At 43.6% G+C, this 20,476-nt stretch overlaps 1 protein-coding gene across 2 annotated transcripts in view; it reads right to left on the minus strand.

The window, feature by feature from the left end:
• LOC139753751 (protein Wnt-1-like) overlaps positions 1-20,476 on the minus strand; it is a 142,202-nt gene that overhangs the window by 27,338 nt on the left and 94,388 nt on the right. Inside the window, exons 3-4 of one of the 2 annotated variants that reach the window (XM_071670567.1) lie at positions 2,793-2,918; positions 67-215 (exon numbers count right to left, since the gene is read on the minus strand). In XM_071670567.1, the coding sequence (XP_071526668.1) occupies positions 67-215; positions 2,793-2,918 (275 nt within the window). The remainder of the gene's footprint in view (positions 1-66; positions 216-2,792; positions 2,919-20,476) is intronic. The other variant, XM_071670576.1, reaches the window with a different exon arrangement.

Raw genomic sequence — 20,476 nt, forward strand, 5'->3', positions numbered from 1 at the left:
AAATACATATATATATATATATATATATATATATATATATATATATATATGACACTGTGCACTCACCAGTCTGCCAACCTCGTTGTTATGGAGGTCAATCGGGAAGCGAGGGTCACGGCCTTTCATCCCAGCGTCCACGAAAAGGCGGGAAAACTTGGAGCCGAAGTCTATGTTGTCTGAGCAGCCGCCCCATTCCCAGTCCAGACCTGTTGGTCCTAAGGAGGTGAGGTGATGACTGTGTTAGAGAGAGAGAGAGAGAGAGAGAGAGAGAGAGAGAGAGAGAGAGAGAGAGAGAGAGAGATGATGTGAGTTAGGAAATGAGGAATAGATAACAGAGAAAGATGAGAAAAAAGTGAGAATTCAGGAGTGACAAAGATTGGTTTACATGGTACTAAGATCATAAGACTTGAACACGAAAGTACGTACCCTTGGGTTTGACGGTACGACCCTTGAATATGGCGGTACGACCCTTGGGTATGGCGGTACGACCCTTGAGTATGACGGTACGACCCTTGGGTATGGCGGTACGACCCTTGAGTATGACGGTAAGATCCTTGGGTACGACGGTACGATCGTATGGTGTCGTGGTGCCCTTTGACCTGACCGCTATCAAGTGTCGGGTCAAAGGCCAGGTCATTATACCTCAAGGGTCGTAATGCTGTACCTAATGGTCGTACAGTTGTCCTTAAGGTTCATATCAGACTAGTAAAGGATGGTGCTGCTAGGTTTAATGGTCGTAACGGCTGGCTTAAGGGTCGTACCGTAGTGCTCAAAGGTCGTACAGTCGAACTCAAAGGGTCATGCCATCGTATTCAAAGGTCGCACCATCGTGCTCCAGGGTCGTACCATCCTGCTCGAGTGTCTGATACCACGAACAAATATTATCATTAATTAAGAATTTTATTTCTATTTACAGCCATTTCTCTGATCATGTCGAGCGACGTCGTCCTGGGAAGAGGTCTTCTGGCAATGGCACTCGACATACATGGCAAGGGTCGTGCATGACACTCGACACACATAGCAAGGGTCGTGCATGACACTCGACACACATAGCAATTGTAGTGCATGACACTCAACACGCACGTCAAGGGTCGTGCATGACACTCAACACGCACGTCAAGGGTCGTGCATGACACTCAACACACATGGCAAGGTCAGTGCATGACACTCGACAGAGAGAGAGAGACAGACAGACGGCTTAGTCCCGTCCAATTGACATTTCATGTTTCCATTCGTCGGTTCTGTCTAACTGGTCATTGAGAAAACTATGTTTATCCTATTTCTCTTAATCTGTCCGTCTCTTTTTTATGCTATTTTTAGTATGTGCTTTATTTCTTCAGTGCTGGTTTTTAAATATAATTCTTTTTTTCTGTGTGCGGGTTTTCTTTCTTTTTCTTTTGTTTTGTGATAATTTTGTTAGTGCTTTCTTCTGTTTTTTATTTCTTGCTGATAATTTTTTTTTGTATATGTTATTTCCTCTTTATGTTATTTCTGCCTTCTATTTTTGTCTTTGCTATTTTTTTTGTCATGTCCTGTATATTTTCTGTCTTTCTTTTCTGTGCTCTTTCCTTTTTCTTACTTTTTTTTGGTCTATGCTATTTTTTTACAGCTATTTTTGTGCTTTTTTTGCTGCTTATTACCGTATTTTTCTCCATACTTTGCATCATCTAAGCATTTTTTTTTCTTTTGATGCCCTTTTTTCCCCCCATTTCTTTTCCTCTATGCTAACTTGATTCTAATCGTATTGCTGGCCAATCTACATCGCTTCATAATTAGCATCATCATTTATTCTTCAATTATATGACCTTCGAAGCAAAATTCAAAGTTACGAATGCGCAAGTTATGATTAGGTTTAATTAGCTGGATTGCCTGCAGATAACTGAGATTATTCCAACCAAGGAATTCATAAGACAAAACCAATTATTTCTAGAAGAGAAAATTAACATCCTTATCACATCCACAAATATCTTGCTAATTGATAGATCTGTATCGCTCACAAATTTGTTGCTATATTGTATATTATCGAATGATCTTCCTCTCTGTTGTATGTATACATATGTATGTATATATATATATATATATATATATATATATATATATATATATATATATATATATATATATATATATATATATATATATATATGATACTTTTTTCTTCTATATTTGTATTATATAAGATTTAACCAGATTTTTAATTCTTTTTTTTTGTCACGCAAGTTCACTGATATGATGTCTGATATATTTTTTTATCATTAATTTCTACTTTGTTAAAGGATGTGTCGCATTAATTGTATTTGGAGCAATGAATTATGCTTCTGTCTCTTTGATGATGACGTAATCTGTGATGACCTACAATGATGACGTTACCTGTGATGGCCTATGACGACGGTGTTACCTGTAATGATTAATGACGATGATGACGTTGCCTGTGATGACCTATGATGATGATGACGTTACCTGTGATGATCAATGACGTTGATGACGTTGCCTGTGATGACCTATGATGATGATGACGTTACCTGTGATGATCAATGACGTTGATGACGTTGCCTGTGATGACCTATGGTGATGATGACGTTATCTGTGATGACCTATGATGATGATGACGTTATCTGTGATGACCTATGATGATGATGACGTTATCTGTGATGACCTATGATGATAATGACGTTACCTGTGATGACCTATGATGATAATGACGTTACCTGTGATGACCTATGATGATAATGACGTTACCAGTGATGACCTATGGCGATGACAACGTGGCTCTGTGATGACCTATGACCTACCTGAGGGACCTTTGGCCCGGTAGTCGCAGTTGCAAGAGTTTATGGTGCCCTCTGTGCAGGCCCGGGTCACAGTGTGGGTCACGGCGGCCGAGGTCAGGGCGTACAGGAAAGCCACCTCCCGGCAAGCTGTGGGCGAGAAGAGGTCAAAAGGTCAGGTTGCTGGGTCGTGGGAACCAGAAAATACACCACTGTTGCACCCTGGATCTTCATGAACCTGGACTTTTAAGTGTTAGGAGGGCTATATATATATATATATATATATATATATATATATATATATATATATATATATATATATATATATATATATATATATATATATATATATATATACATATATATATATATGCAGAAAATCACAACAAACACGTGACTTCATGAATGCAGAAACACCACGAGAACAAGGAAACAAAAGAATCCTTAGCGCTTTCGTGTATTACCACATCTTCAGATGGCTTGGTACAGAGATACAATAGAGGTTATGCATACTTGACCCCAGTCCATGTTTCCTCCGGTTCTATATACATAACCTCTATTACATCTCTTTTCTCTCTCTGTACCTAGTCATCTGAAGGTGTGGTAATACACGAAAGCGCTCAGATATCTCGTGTTTCCTTTTACCTAGGTAGTGCTTATATATATATATATATATATATATATATATATATATATATATATATATATATATATATATATATATATATAACAAGGAGTGAGAAGAGGAGGTAAGGGAAAAACTAGAGCTGCGACAGAGAAGGGGACACTCCATCGCGAGAGCTGCCGTACACAGCGACGGAATGACAAGTCCCCACTCACCGCGCCGCCTCTCTGGGATCTTTACTTACGGCCCTATCAAAATTCCCGGCGCCGCGGAGGTTGAGTTTTATGGCGTTTCCTGGGCCGGTGTCCCCTCACGATGTGGGGTAATGGCTCAGTATTACTGATTATCGATGCTATTTTATGACTCCGCGGGCATTCCTTGTCCCGGGGACAAGATGGACGAGGATTGGTCTGGATCTGGGAGGCGCAGCCTGGTGGTGGGGCTAGGGACGAAGTAAGGGATGGAGGGTGTGATGGGCGTCGCTCTGAAGCGGGAGGGATGAGAGAGAGAGAGAGAGAGAGAGAGAGAGAGAGAGAGAGAGAGAGAGAGAGAGAGAGAGAGACGGTAAGAGAGTGGGTCATTCTAGGAATCCAATTTGGTGTATACCAGTTAAGTATGAGGTCATGCATTCCTCACTATGTGCCTCCGTATCTGAATGTCTTTATGTATACTTTTGAATCGATTTTCCGTTCACCCTTCCCCACCAGCAGGTCTTCTAGACCCCCGGTGGCTTCAGTCTTACGCTACTGATCAGGGAAGGTAGAGATGCTACAAGCCCCAGTCTTATACCGGAGATAAGGGAAGATAAAGACGTTACTGCATCAGTCTTACGCCGGAGATAAGGAGAGATGCGGAGGCAATGTTTGCCCACAGATTCTATCACTGTATATGATCGTCGTATCGAAGTTGGGTGTGATGCCGATCATAGTCCAGGGGGATGGCTGACGTTGTCGGCATTCCTCCTAGCCAGACGTGATGAGAGAGAGAGAGAGAGAGAGAGAGAGAGAGAGAGAGAGAGAGAGAGAGAGAGAGAGAGAGAGAGAGAGTTTTTATCTGGTCTTACGGTGGAATTCCTGCTTTTGTCATGTGCTGTGCGATGAGTCCAGCCAGATTGAAGGCGTCTTTGTTGATGGGGACGAATAGTAGTTGATGTGTACGCCCGCTACTGGGTGGGCTGGGTGATTAATCACATTGCTAGTAAAGATATCACAGACAGATTACTCTTTTTTCCCCTCTCATTCCAGACCCTAAAAACATACTGTAGTGCAGTAAAAGGTGGGGCAGTGCATCAAGATGTCATAGTAGGATTTTCGTATCGTTCTATCCTGTTAGATTCTGTACAGGCTTACTTCACCAGTACATGGTTTTTCTTCAATTCTTGTTCTTACTGGCTTGTGTTGCCGGAGGGAGTTGAGAGTGAGGAGAAGGAGAGAGAGCCTTCATACTGTTCTATCCTTACCTCTTCCACATGGTGTAGGAACTGACAGATTTATGTTTACAACGATAACCTAGAGAATCGGTTATCCGTTGTTTGTCTTTCTCAAGTACTCCCATGTACGCCTATGGCTCACTGCAGCTTTCATGGTTTCATTCACTGCTATGTCCACTCTCAGGTATCTGAAACAACCAACTTTCTTCAGGGTCTCTATTTGAAATGCACTTTCCCACTGACAAATCTCTCTTCTAAACTTGATGACCTTGCTATTATCAATATTTAATCTCAGTTTTTCTCCTTCATATACTTTTTCCAAATTCAGACACCAGCTTCTGCAGTTTCTCACTCAAATCTGCCACCAGCACCGTGTCATCAGCAAACAAGAAGTGACTTATCTCCTAGCCCCGCCATCCATCACCGACAGACTACAGACTTGTGCCTCTGTCCAACACCCTTCCATTCACCTCCCGCATCACTCCATCTAAAAATATATTTATCAGCTGTGATGACATCACACAACCCTTTTGTAGATCCTGCCTCAACCTCCTCTCTTTCTACTCGCGCACACACTTACTTTCTTGATAAAAACTCTTCGCTACTTCTATCACCTTTCCTGTTATACCATCTTCCTCAAGGCATTTCTGTCAACCTTATCATACTCTTTCTCCACATCCATAAAGGCCACAGAGAAATCCATCCGTATTTCTAAATACTTCATATAAAGATACTTAAATTCAAACACCTCTTCCACCTGTACTCTACCGCTCCTTTCCAGTCTGATAGATAAAGATATTCATATGCCCTAGCCTAAGCCAGGTCCCCAATTTATCGACCAGACCCCAATGGATGGACTGTGGACCGACTGCTGCGCCCCGGGATTCGAACTCATGCGGGTTCGACCGCGGGTGGCCCGTGCGTGCGTCAGTAACACACAAAGCCAATCATGGCCCGTGATCCACAATGTAGCTTTAGAAAAAAAAAGATACATATATAATATGCGGTAAATATCAAATGTCCGAGGCTGACGAAGAGTGGCGACGAACTCAGGATGCTCTCTGCCTGGAAGAGCGGCAAATTTCGTTGCTGTTGTACGCCTCCATTGTGATCGACCGTCGGGCAAAAACTCCCGAGATGATACCGAAAACAGTTGAATGTGCCACCACGCTCATACGTGCTCGTCATTAGACATTTATATATATATATATATATATATATATATATATATATATATATATATATATATATATATATATATATATATATATTGATTCGCTCACTTGGTTTCAAGACGAAGCTAATAAGCCTTTCCCTAAAAACCTATAGATCTGTTATTCATCTCTTTATTCATATATTAGGGCTTTTCTCACTGACGCAGTTGGCGATGGGTTAAAAAGAAGGTTGGGTTCTACAAACGATCATCTTGAAAAAGAATCGTGGTGGGGAAAAAAATAGTATGGGAGGCCGGATAAGGGACAATGGTGTGACGCGGCCACAGCCATCAACAGTATCAGCTTGAAGGTCGATAAGGTAGGAGTTAATGTCACTCTGATGGTTCATTACACATCTCACTCCCCGTGTTGTGCTGTGTTCCCAGACCCGTAGCTAGACCTAGGCTTGCTCAGGTGTGTGTGTGTGTGTGTGTGTGTGTGTGTGTGTGGTGGAAAGAAGAGATTTGTGTCTAACAGGAAATTAAAAAGATTAGAAAATAGATACGAACGGAAGAGATAGATAGATAGACAGACAGATAGATAGATAGATATGTAGATAGATAGATAGGTAGATAGATAGATAGGTAGGTAGACAGATAGATAGATAGATAGAGAGAGAGAGAGAGAGAGAGAGAGAGAGAGAGAGAGAGAGAGAGAGAGAGAGAGAGAGAGAGAGCTAAATCTTTGGAAGATTGGAACTGGTTGGCTGAGGGAGTGAAACGGACACGCATCAACGGGGACCGAGAAGTGGGAGAAAATAAACAAACATACGGAGAAATAGATAGAAACAAAGGTAAACTTTTGTCTTCGGTAGAGAGTTATATTTTTCATCCCTTTTCAGGTCGATGAAGTCTGAGCCGACCATCAGCCGCTGAAGCTTATCAGAGATCGCAGGTAAGTACCCACATAGCGCTGTAATGCCCTCCAGTAAACTCTCATTCCTTCCACTCTCGTTGATATTGGCTAAGACTGCATTATTTTTGCACTCTTTTTTCACCTTAATGTGACATACATTGCGCTAAGAGGAGATGAATAGACTCTGTACTGAGACAAGGAAGGGAATGGACTCTTTACTGAGACAAGGGAGGAATGGACTCTATACTGAGACAAGGAGAGGAATGGACTCTACTGGGACAAGGAGAGGAATGGACTCTACTAAGACAAGGGGAGGAATAGACTCTACTGAGACAAGGAGAGGACTGGACTCTACTGAGACAAGGAGAGGAATGGACTCTACTGGGACAAGGAGAGGAATGGACTCTACTGAGACTAAGGAATGGACTCTACTGATACAAGGAGAGGAATGGACTTTCTATTTGACTGAGGATATGGACTCTACTGAGACAAGGAGAGAATGGACTCTACTAGACAAGAGAGGAATAGACTCTGTACTGAGACAAGGAGAGGAATGGACTCTACTGAGACAAAGAGAGGAATGGACTCTATTGAGACAAGGAGAGGAATGGACTCTACTGAGACAAGGAGAGGAATGGACTCTACTGAGACAAGGGAAGGAATGGACTCTACTGAGACAAGGGGGGAATGGACTCTACTGAGACAAGGAGAGGAATGGACTCTACTGAGACAAGGAGAGGAATGGACTCTACTGAGACAAGGAGAGGAATGGACTCTACTGAGACAAGGAGAGGAATGGACTCTACTGAGACAAGGAGAGGAATGGACTCTACTGAGACAAGGGAAGGAATGGACTCTATATTGAGACAAGGGGAGGAATGGACTCTACTGAGACAAGGAGAGGAATGGACTCTACTGAGACAAGGAGAGGAATGGACTCTACTGAGACAAGGAGAGGAATGGACTCTACTGAGACAAGGAGAGGAATGGACTCTACTGAGACAAGGAGAAGAATGGACTCTACTGAGACAAGGGAAGGAATGGACTCTATATTGAGACAAGGGGAGGAATGGACTCTACTGAGACAAGGAGATGAATGGACTCTACTGAGACAAGGAGAGGAATGGACTCTACTGGGACAAGGAGAGGAATGGACTCTACTGAGACAAGGAGAGGAATGGACTCTACTGAGACAAGAGAGGAATGGACTCTACTGAGACAAGGGAAGGAATGGACTCTATACTAAGACAAGGGGAGGAATGGACTCTACTGAGACAAGGAGAGGAATGGACTCTACTGAGACAAGGAGAGGAATGGACTCTACTGGGACAAGGAGAGGAATAGACTCTGTACTGAGACAAGGAGAGGAATGGACTCTACTGGGACAAGGAGAGGAATGGACTCTACTCAGACAAAGAGAGGAATAGACTCTGTACTGAGACAAGGAGAGGAATGGACTCTATTGAGACAAAGAGAGGAATGGACTCTACTGAGACAAGGGGAGGAATGGACTCTACTGAGACTAGGGGGAGGAATGGACTCTACTGAGACAAGGAGAGGAATGGACCCTGTATTAAAACAAGGAGGGAAATGGACTCTGTAGTGGACGAGGAGAGGCATTTTTGATCTCCCACGTAGCACATGTAGATAATCATTGAGCTGGACTGTGTTTTGCGTTACATCATGTAGAAAGATATTCATCTGAAGTTTTATCGTAACCACATTTTACGGTGTTATCATAACGGTGTATCGTGTAGTTGGATTGGAGTCCTATTCTAACTGTCTCATGTAATAGATTTGAGTCTTATGAACATTTTCTCGTACAACATCTTTTTCCTCTCAACTTTTCAGACTTCAGTTTAGTAAGTTTAATATAGGCAGGTCTGACGTCTTTTAAGTCTTTCGTATGATTCATAATGCCACTCATTTCTTTGCATCTTTTCCACCATACATGCAACCCCACTCTCCGAGTCTTTCTAGATATTAGAAGACTTTCACCACAGTCACAAACCCTGTGAAATACTAAGGATTATACCAGTCTTATGTCTGACCTGCTTAACGAGCAGTTATGAACACGCGCAAAACGCCTTGATACGCGTTCGGGGCTTCGTGAGACAAGAAACGAAGAGCCTTGTTCTGTTACCCCAAAAATGGCTTATCAGTTTGTGTTCTTTACGTGTTTTCAAGACTTTTTCCTCTCTCCGTGTTTGACTGTTGATCTTATGATGTTTAGTCACTCCCTTATCGTTTTTTTATTCATTCATCTTAAGAAATTTCACCATATGTCAATCTCATTCTTCTTTAAGTGGACGCGAGATAGATATAGTGTCAGGGAATGAGACTGAAGTGATTACATGAATACGGAAGGTACGAAATAATTACATGAATATGGAAGGTAGCAGAAGACCAGATGGTCTATGACGAGATCACCTGCTGGAAAAGAGAACATGGGAAAGCCAGTTATTAGAAGACCGGATGGTCTATGACGAGCTTATCTGTTGCAGTACCGTACGTGGGAAAGCCAGATAACAGAAGACCTGATTCTCTGTGCCGAGGTTTTCTGTAGGACGACAATACATGGGAAGGACGGATAACAGAAGACCTGATGGTCTATGACGAGGTCATCTGTAGAGGATAGTAATAAAATCCTGTTATCCTCATATATATATAGCAGAGTAGAAGATTCCGTCCCACCAACCACCGTAGATGGAGGCGAGGGTCATAAAGCAGATGGTTCTTCCCAACCCACCGCTGTGGGTGGAGACAGGATAGTTCAATAGAAAGGTCAGTGGTGGAGGGAGGAAGTCTAATAGAAAGACTTCCATTAGAGGAGGGCTGGAGAGGGGCGGTGCAAGAAACATGAGGAGAATTAAGAAGGTGAAGGGAAAGGCTGGAGCGAGGCTGAGTGATATTTACAATGGAGAGTGAAGGAGGTGAGGATACAGACTGGTATGTGAGTGTAATGTGGACGCTGTGGAAAAGAAGGATATGAGGAGAAGCAGATCGGTCAAGGAAAGGATAAGAGAAGAGGGAGGGAAGAAAAGAAGACTGGGGGAGAACGGGAAAAAGAAGGAAACAGAGCAAGATCAGAGAGGTAGAGAGGAGGGGACTATCTACATTCCTACCTACGGATTCTTAGGCCGAGGTTATGCTTTATGCAGGGCTGGTGTGTAACGCTCACTGAGTAGGAGGCAGGGGTCAAAATGAGATGAAAAAGCGGTTAGCGTTCCTGACCGTGACGCATTCTCGGGTCTCCCAGGGTCGAGCGCATAGGTTCGAATCCTGGTTGCGGCCGTCGGTCCACGGTCAACCCAGCTGTTCATCCACCCTTAGTGGTTGGTCGATAAAATGGGCGCTTGGCTTAAGCTAGGATGGATGTATATATATATATATATATATATATATATATATATATATATATATATATATATATATATATATATATATATATATCGTTAATGGGATGACCTTGATCAGGGCCTCAGCTGCCCGTGCCGTCTCTGATAACATACAAAAAAGAAAGCCAAGGAAGAGTTAGAGGAGAAAAGGGAGTAAAGGTTAAGATATGAAAGTGAGAAGTGTAAGAGGGGAGATAGAAGGGGACCAGATACTAGGAAGAGGAAGGAAAGAGGACAGAAGTTGAGGATGAGAATAGAGAAACAGATGAAGGAGAGACGGACCAGTACATGAGCTGGGGCCTGAGCTGCCTGAGAACCTTGAGATGGAATGCTGGGAATCTGAGGTAGCCAGCTTGTCATGTCTTAACCTTCCTGGCCCACTACCCCACCCTCTCCTCCGCCTACTCCGCCACTTCTCCAGGTGGTAATATTGCTTGCCCTTGACTCTGCTAGATCACTTACTCCTAGCCACATCCTTAGCTGCTACTGCTAGATTCCCCTTTGACACCTGATAGCTCAGTACCCCTTCCGCCACATCCCCGTTTGCTGATGCTGCTTGCCCATGACTCTGCTGAGCCACTACCCTTCCCACCATCTCCCCAGTTCCTACAGATCTACTTCCTTCAGTGAGAAGAGTGTATTGACGAAGTACCAATCGTTGCATTCTTTTTTTTTTTTTTCCTTCTTATATCTGCAGTGGGAGGATTTGTACCTTGCGAGCCCGAAGTCTCTCAACTGGGAGGCTTCTCAGGGTGCTGGTGGTGAGGATCATTTGGACTAGGAGTGAGAATGAGAGCCTCGGAGGTACGAGGCCGGAGTCTGTCAGTGGGAAGATTTCCTGGGGGTGTTGACGGCGAGGATCCTCCGGCTTCTCCAGAACGTGTGGAACTTGAGCGACGCCCCGCATGACTGCTTCTGACTCCTCCTGTCACTTACTCTCGCCAGTGGTTCCTTTTGTTACTCTGCGTATTAGTTATGCTGTTTGGCTGCATCGCCAGTGTTGTTTTTATCCTCCGTCTCTCGGATAAGACTTGCTTCGCCGTTCTGGCCGTGTCCACCGCTGCTGCCCCTCCTTGCAGCAGACTTTCGTGGATGTCTTTAGTATCGTTCTCTCTCTCTCTCTCTCTCTCTCTCTCTCTCTCTCTCTCTCTCTCTCTCTCTCTCTCTCTCTCTCTCTCTCTCTCGTGTCATCACTGCTTTTGTGCTTTGGTTGCTGCAACCTTTGTCTTTCGTACCGATGCAAAATGATGCGAAAATTCTTCTCGAAATAGTTAACAGTTCTGCTGCTCTTCCCTGCATTTCTGCCACGATCAGGTGCAGCAGAACCCACGTCGTCGTGTGTTCTCTTCATTCCCCCCTAGCACGGTGCAGCGCGGGTCATAGTGACATATTTAACTCTCTTACTTGGTTGTAAATCCCTGTGGAAGCTGTGGGTAATTGGTGTTGTGGTGTCTGTTGCCGCCACACAGCCTATGATTACGTCGCTTTAATGTTTATCTTGATGGCCTGAACCCATCCCTAACCCCTTGAGCAGGACGGTAGGACTCCTGGACACGGAGGAGACGATCCTTGAACACGGCGAGACGACCCTTGGGTATGACGTCCTGGCCTTTGTTTTGACCCTCAAGGGTGAGATGTAAAAATAGACCATCATATCCACGAATCGTGCATGGCATCGTCCACAAGGGTCCTACCGTCGTGCTCAAGGGTCGTACCGATGTGCTTAAGAGTCGTACCGTCGTGTTCAAGGGTAGTATCGTCGTGCTAAGGGTCGTAACGTCGTGCTCAGTGGTCGTACCTTCGTGGTGAAGGGTCGCACCGTCGTTCTCAAGGGTCGTACCGTCGTGCTTAAAGGTCCTCGTACCGACGTGCTCAAGGGTCGTATCGTCGTGTTAAAGGGCCGTACCGACGTGCTCAAGGGTCATACCGTCATGTTCAAGGGTAGTATCGTCGTGCTCAAGGGCCCTGCAGTCATGCTCTCTCAAGATTGATTTCGGCAAGACTTCTTTTGAATATGAATTTTATTCATATCATCATTAAGGCTCGCGGTTGATGAGATGGCGTCTTATAGCAGTCACCTGCATTCATATGGTGATCGTCTTCTCTGCCGCTCCATACTTCGTGGACCAATGACGGGACTAACCCATCCTATATCATAGAAGGGGATCGAAGAAACTTTCGCTTCTTCTCCATACCTTTGGAACCATGGGAGGGATTTGAGGTGGGCTGTGCCCCGTCTCCCTGGCTAGACCTGGAAGGTCAAGGTTATGACTGGAGGTCATGGTATTGTTCGTGTCCGCTCCATACTCTCTGGTCCACTGGAAGGGATGCTATAACAGTCTGTGAGTATGTTGCGGAGCCATCCTCAGCAGTGTGTCGCAGGCCATCATCCCCGCGGTTGCATGTTGGATTCTGTTTCGCGTAAAAAATGTTGGTTCACTGCCCGTCTCTGCTGCTGAATGCAGCGCAGTCTTAAAGCTGGAAGAACTCTTGAAAAAAAAAAAAAAAAGGTGATGGGCAACTCAAGAACCCACACCTTCAATATCTTTGTTGAAATCATACTTTTGTATTTATTTCTAATCGTTAGCAGATATTGCGCCGCCCACTGGGTCAAACACAAATAAACTCGTCCATTTTTGAGTCATTTTGATTCATCGGAAACTTGAGTTCCTGGCACCTTCGGTCGTCCAAGCTTACCTATCGGTCATTTTCAAAAACTGCAGGTGGGATATTCATGTCGCATTTCATCAGTTAAGGTCCAGGTATTAGACGTGCACCATCTTGAAAAAAGATGTATTGTGGAACCAGTAAATAAGTTAGAGTTATGGTGGAAACGTCCATCATACGTAGCTCAAATTTATAATTCATCTCTCTTTTACAGGCGTTTAAATCTAGATTCCTTTTCAGAATGGGTCAGGCTTATATTTTGTTTTCTAAGTCATATGATTTACTCTCACGTATTGTATCAATCTAAGGCAAACACTATTTTGTACCGTGGTTTGAGTATATTGTCTTTGGGGAAATATACTTAATGGCCCGCGTTCGAACATACACGCACACTTATATATTTCTTGTACAGAAACTTTCGTTCAGATGACTACAGAATACGTATCATTTTTCTAAGTTAAAGATATGGAGTACAATTTCATGCACTAGGGTAGGAGGACACTTATAATTCATAGTTCACATTACTGAAGCTACTAATCTAATTTAGGAGGGCACGGTGTACATAGGATAGAATGAAGTGTAACGAAGTGGTATATGGGGGGCGATGTGCTGTAAATGAGCTGAACCAGGGCATACTAAGTGGTCAAGGTAAACCATGGAGAATTCTGTGTGGCTTGGCTGCGGATGGTGTGCTCTGGTTTCGGCACATTATACATGACAGTTAGAGATTAGATATGTGCAAATGAGGCCATTGTTCGTTGGCTCCTGACGCCACCTCGTTAAAGAGGGAAAAGCAATTAGGTGTAAAATAATATCTTGATTATACGTTAACCTCTTACGCACGACGCTACGACCCTTAAGTACGATGATACGATCCTTAAGTATGATGCTACGACCCTTAAGTGCGACGGTACGACCCTTGAGTCTGATGGCCCGGTCAGGAGACAGACCACTGTACCTTGAGTACGCCAAAGGGTCATACCGACGTGCTCAAGGGCTGTACCATTGTTCTTAAAAGTCGTAATATTACAAGGGTCAGCCTACCTGTCTCAGAGTTCACACCATCGTCCTCAAAGATCACACCTTTTGTGCTCAAGGTACGCACCGTCTTTCTCAAGGGTTCGCACCGTCTTTCTCAAGGGTTCGCACCGTCTTTCTCAAGGGTTCGCACCGTCTTTCTCAAGGGTTCGCACCGTCTTTCTCAAGGGTTCGCACCGCCTTTCTCAAGGGTTCACACCGTCTTTCTCAAGGGTTCGCACCGTCTTTCTCAAGGGGTCGCACCGTCTTTCTCAAGGGTTCACACCGTCTTTCTCAAGGGTTCGCACCGTCTTTCTCAAGGGGTTGCACCGTCTTTCTCAAGGGTTCACACCGTCTTTCTCAAGGGTTCGCACCGTCTTTCTCAAGGGTTCACACCGTCTTTCTCAAGGGTTCGCACCGTCTTTCTCAAGGGGTTGCACCGTCTTTCTCAAGGGTTCGCACCGTCTTTCTCAAGGATTCACACCGTCTTTCTCAAGGGGTCGCACCGTCTTTCTCAAGGGGTCGCACCGCCTTTCTCAAAGGCTCATAACATGTCTCTCAAGGCATTAAACGAAGAAAATCGCTAGGAGTAATTCACATATGCATACACATGACAGAGTCTACTAACGCGAGTGGCATAGTCCCACAGGAAATGTCTCCAGAAAAAATAGGAAATTTATTTACTTTTTATCCATATTTCATGACGCCTCTCATGGTGTTGTATCATGGTGTTCCTCTCCTCATTTACAAAGATTAGAAGGTAGCCGATCTCGTCTGAGTGCAAGTTATTTCTAATCTTCGGTTTTTTGGCTGTAGAAGTAATTGCAATTTTGCTTCCTACTTGGTTCTCGTAAATACTGAGGGAGACGTTATTACCACACCTGGACGTAACTTCTGCTTGTTAACCACACACTTACTATGAAACTCATCATCTTAAGTTAGCTTCACCTACGTACGTGGTATCTTTAACTACGAACATCTCGTTTATCTGTAGGTTATGCATCCTCCTATTTCCTTCGTGGTGATGCAGCCTCCTCTCGTAATGACGTTTTTCATCAGAATGCCACTTAATTGCCGGTGCAGTCATTACCACTGGAGCGAGAGGCTGTTATAATCCAGTGTGACAAATGGCTTTGCTTTTGCTTCAGGGTGTGACGTCCTGTGTGGAATGATCGGGATTGCTAGACGAGAAGTAGGAATGAGGGAATGCGTTATCACATGATGTAATGTAAAGTAGTATGCAATGTGGGACGCTATAGTATGTAATGATATGCATTTGAACGAGGTGAGTGGAGTATGGAGCACTGAAGTATGATATGATCAACAAGTATGACGAAACTAAAGGAGCTGATGTTATCTCTTTAGAGTCTCAGAAAACATTTGATAAAGTACGTCGTCAAAGGTGAGTAGTAACAGTTACGTTATGTGGTATGGTTTGGGTTGTGCTAGTGTAGGTGGTACAGGGTGGTGTAATGTGATGTACTGCACAACACGAGGGTGATGAGAAGTAAAATATGGTCTACTATACAATGATGCTAAGGTACATCATACTGTAATATGATGTTGGGTACATATAAGTAAGGTTACTGAAGGAATTGATATGATGTACATCTGAAACGCAGGATTGATGTCAGGGAGGTAGTTTAGAATGTAGTCAGATGCATCATACAGTAGGGTAGGTGTTGGGAAGCTACTTTAGGATGTAGTCTGTTGTAGGTGACACTTCACTGAGTGTGGGGCGGTACCTTAGAATATAGTTAGATAGGGAGGTATCTTAGAATATAGTCTGTTGTAATATAGAACATGGTAGGTGTGTGTGTGTGTGTGTGTGTGTGTGTGTAGGTACCGGCTACCACCAGTTTTTGCCAGACGTCACCGTCAACAGGCAGACAGCCCGGCCTTCACAGGGGCTCCACAGATCATACTCGGAGGACAGCCATTGCTGCCGAGCACTGCCGCTCAATCTGCCAATGAGTATGACGTCATCATCTCGTTCCTAACTACGCAAGGAAACTATAGTGGTTAGGTTATGTCCACTGCCTTGTTTGTCCCATCACTGAGTCTTGTTTGCCTTTGTTCCAAGACTCCATGTTTGCGTCGTTTCTAAGTTTTGTTTGACTAGCATTTTTTTTTTTGTTCAAATATAATGTTTGTCATTCTTTAGTTTCCTTGTTTTCATCTGTCCCTAATTCCTTGTTTATCTGTTTCTCCTTTGGTCTTCCTTTGCCCCCTTCCACGTTGCATTGTTTGCCTCTCTCCTTAGAACTTAAGTGACGGTTTCCGTTTCGTGTTTGTCTCTGTCAGTGGTTCGTGTGTGTCTCAAAGAATGGTTCTTGTGTTTCTCTATGAGTGCATATTTTTTTTTTGTCCCTGTCAGTGGATCTTCTTTGTCTCTGTCAGTGAATCCTCTTTGTCGCGGTTAATGGATTTTGGTATTCTTTTGTCATTGGATCTTTGTTTCTCTCAATGGATTTCGTTTGTCAGTAGATCTTGTTTGTCTCTGTCATTGGATCTTTAGTTTCTCCCATTCATGAGCCGTTATTCTTCTTAATCGAAGTCGATTTTGTCCATTTCGACGCAACAAATGTGATGAACGTGATGTGATGAACCAGTCGCTGACAAAGACTCAAGATTCATGGGATCTGTGGCGTGGCTTTCGACTTTCTGGGAGATGATGAGGCTACAGTGAAAACATATCTGTTTCTTGGAGTGATTCATTAATGCTGCGGTCTTTAAGAAAATGATTTGCCATCCAAAATAAATGCTGGTGGTGTTGATCAACAAATAATTTAAACTGGTCTTTTTTTTTTTCTTCCTCATGGAAGAATTCTATCTTCTTTTTTTGACAAGTTAATTGTCGGTTCAGAATAATCATTCCGAAAACAAGTGACACGTGTAGAAGTTTCAGTCTGAGCGAATGAGTTTGTGAAGGAGAATAGAAGAATTCAAGTTATCACATAGGTGAGAGTCATCCATAGTTTTCACATTTGGAATTTAGTGAAAAAAAAAATCTCCATTAACTTCAAGAATTGAGGATCTAAGGCAGTTGAGCATTATACGATCAAGGACAGAAATCTCACTGGATTTCATTAACTCGTTTCCAAGCTCAGAAAAGAGCACAGGAATTTAGCCTCCTCTCACAAAGCATAGATTAAACCCTATACAAAGTTAAACGCTTGTACGGGAAAGGGAGAAGGTTGCTATGAATAAGTGAACTGCTGCAGTTCCGAGAGGATGGGAAATATAAAAGGAGCCAAACTGTTGAGCAGTTGGTGAAAACTTAAGGAATAAATCCCACCCTCCCCCAAGATATATCTTGAGTTCACTGGAATTCCTGGCCTTTACAACCTTTAACCAGTAGCCTCAGAACAGTTCATATGCAGAGAATTAATTTAAGATAAGATGAACCAGTTTGTACAGGCATGTTGGTGTTGCAGCTCAGTAAAACCTTGATGCATAATTTCCACCACAAAAACACTGTATCCTGTATCCAAATATCATGCCAGAACCTCTCTGGCCGTTGGTAATTCAAGGTTGAGCTTTTGTGATATCTGTTTCTGTTTCTTTTCTTACACCGTTAAGCTTTGGAACTCTTTACCTTCTCATGTCTTTTGCTAACGTCCAGGACCTGACCCTTTTGGCAAGGCAATTTTTGAACTTCCTTTATAACTCTTACATTATCTTTTTATCCTCTTCTTTATTTCCGTAGTCCATATTTTCATATTTTACATAAAGCCTTGATGAAAATTTGTGTGTGAATAATTCAAAGACGTCTTTTCTTACAAGATACAACAAAGTGAGTGTATGTATCAAGAGATGATTAAGACTCGAATCTTATTCAGTATCTCACAATAAGATAAGTATCTCTCCTCTGGCTTCGCTATGAATGTCATTGAAATATATAGCAATAAAGGCAGAAACAGCTGAGGAAACCACTGGAAATTCCTAAGACTGAGTATCATGTACTAAGAGCTGCGTTATACGTTCCCTTGAGGACCATAGATGAATGCCGAGGGGTCAAGGAAACAGAATTAAATAATAACCTCTGGTGACGAAGACCGAATTGAAACCTCTGAAAAAAAAGGAAAGATGACAATAGAATGGAGGACAAATATAATCCTGGGTGACTTCCATCATCTGTTCGCTAAATTGATCAATGGAGAAACTCATTTGGCAAGGATGAACAAAGAATATACGTATATATATATATATATATATATATATATATATATATATATATATATATATATATATATATATATATATATATACACATCTAGTGACAACATTGCCACTGGCCGCTGGATACTACAGGAATAGCGGCTCAGTGTATTACTAGTAACATAAAATCATTATGATACCATAACACGCCTGCTTTGTTTACATTTGGATTTCACGAGGCTCGGGGTTCGCATTTAACCAGTTCACTACATTTTCCCCCTATATCAATCAAATCCTTGGGAAATCTACCTCGTGCTCAAACAAATATCAGTCCAGAACTTAGAAATATTAGCATTTGCTTCCCCTCTCCATCGAACCAGACGCTTTTCTGTGAATTGAGGACCTGGGCTGGTGACCCTCGCATCAGTAATACCATCAGATCACAAAATCGTTGGGTTTTACGATATCTGCTGACGCATCCTAGGTTAATCCCAACACTCACCGGGATATTGGATTTGTAAATCAGGCATCGATTACGGTCGTATGAAAAAAAAAAAAGAAGAAGAGACTCTTGTCATGGCTTCAGAACATATATTCAAGAAAATACCTGTGAACAGAGGAAATCCCAGTCGGATTTCTCACCCACACAGACATAAAAAAAAGAAGAAACCGTAATTCTCCGTATTACTCGCCTTTATTGCAGTCGATTCTAATCAAAGCAAGGGACAACTACACAAGAGCTAATCTACATTAGTCATAGCTGTCATCGTTTTCTCTCCGTGAATACCCAGTCTGGTCCGTCTGATATTCTCTTTCATGCTTAGAAAAACGGAATGACTCACCTTAGTGCAGTCGGTTCGAATCCAAGCAAGGAACAGTTACACAAGAGCTAATCTACATTAGTCACAGCTGTCATCGTTTTCTCTCTGTGAATACCCAGTCTCGTCTGTCTAATATTGTCTTTCATGCTTTTAAAAAACCGACAAGATTGATTAATGTCTCTAGAGTATGTCGTTTCGAGACGTGTGACGGTGGATGAATTTCCAAGGTTTCTGTCATAATGATTGAGATGAGGATCAGTAAAACCCAACCCTCAGACGAAGAAATTAATCTTAATTCAACTCAGATTAATCTTAATTCAACCTAAGTTCCTGTTTCTTTTCTGGAGTTATTTGTTCTTCAACTCGTACAGATCTTAATGCAGCCTAAGTTTCTCTAATTTTCTTCTTCTTGAATTATTCGTTCTTGATGCAAACAAAAGCTTGATACCGGGTGTGGTTTGTTTCCCCCAGCTACCTAAATGTTTTTTGTTTGCACCTACTTCTAGAATTTGTCATTTCCAACATTTGTTTTTTCTTTCATTTTCTTTGTTTTCTATTTGTATCGCTACTAGCTTTTGTTTGTCAAGTCCCTGGTTCTTGTTTGCCACACCTCTGGTTCTTGTATGCCCCACCCCTGGTTCTAGTTTGCCCCATCCTTGGTGCTAGTTTGCCCCACCCCTGGTTCTAGTTTGCCCCACCCCTGGTTCTAGTTTGCTCCACCCCTGGTTCTAGTTTGCCTCACACCTGGTTCTCGCTTGCCTCACCCCTGGTTCTAGTTTGCCCCACCCCTGGTTCTAGTTTGCTCCACCCCTGGTTCTAGTTTGCTCCACCCCTGGTTCTAGTTTGCCTCACACCTGGTTCTCGCTTGCCTCACCCCTGGTTCTCGCTTGCCCCACCCCTGGTTCTCGTTTGCCCCACCCCTGGTTTTCGCTTGCCCCACCCCTGGTTTTCGCTTGCCCCACCCCTGGTTTTCGCTTGCCCCACCCCTGGTTCTCGTTTGCCCCACCCCTGGTTCTAGTTTGCCCCACCCCTGGTTCTAGTTTGCTCCACCCCTGGTTCTAGTTTGCCTCACACCTGGTTTTCGCTTGCCCCACCCCTGGTTTTCGCTTGCCCCACCCCTGGTTTTCGCTTGCCCCACCCCTGGTTCTCGTTTGCCCCACCCCTGGTTCTCGCTTGCCCCACCCCTGGTTCTCGCTTGCCCCACCCCTGGTTCTCGCTTGCCCCACCCCTGGTTCTCGCTAGCCCCACCCCTAGTTCTCGCTTGCCTCACCCCTGGTTCTCGCTTACCTCACCCCTAGTTCTCGCTTGCTCCACCCCTAGTTCTCGCTTGCTCCACCCCTGGTTCTCGCTTACCTCACCCCTAGTTCTCGCTTGCTCCACCCCTGGTTCTCGCTTGCCCCAGCCCTGGTTCTCGCTTGCCTCACCCCTGGTTCTCGCTTGCCCCACCCCTGGTTCTCGTTTGCCCCACCCCTGGTTCTAGTTTGCCCCACCCCTGGTTCTAGTTTGCTCCACCCCTGGTTC

The sequence above is a fragment of the Panulirus ornatus genome, chromosome 2 (assembly GCF_036320965.1).
Source record: "Panulirus ornatus isolate Po-2019 chromosome 2, ASM3632096v1, whole genome shotgun sequence".
Taxonomy (NCBI): Eukaryota; Metazoa; Arthropoda; class Malacostraca; order Decapoda; family Palinuridae; genus Panulirus; species Panulirus ornatus.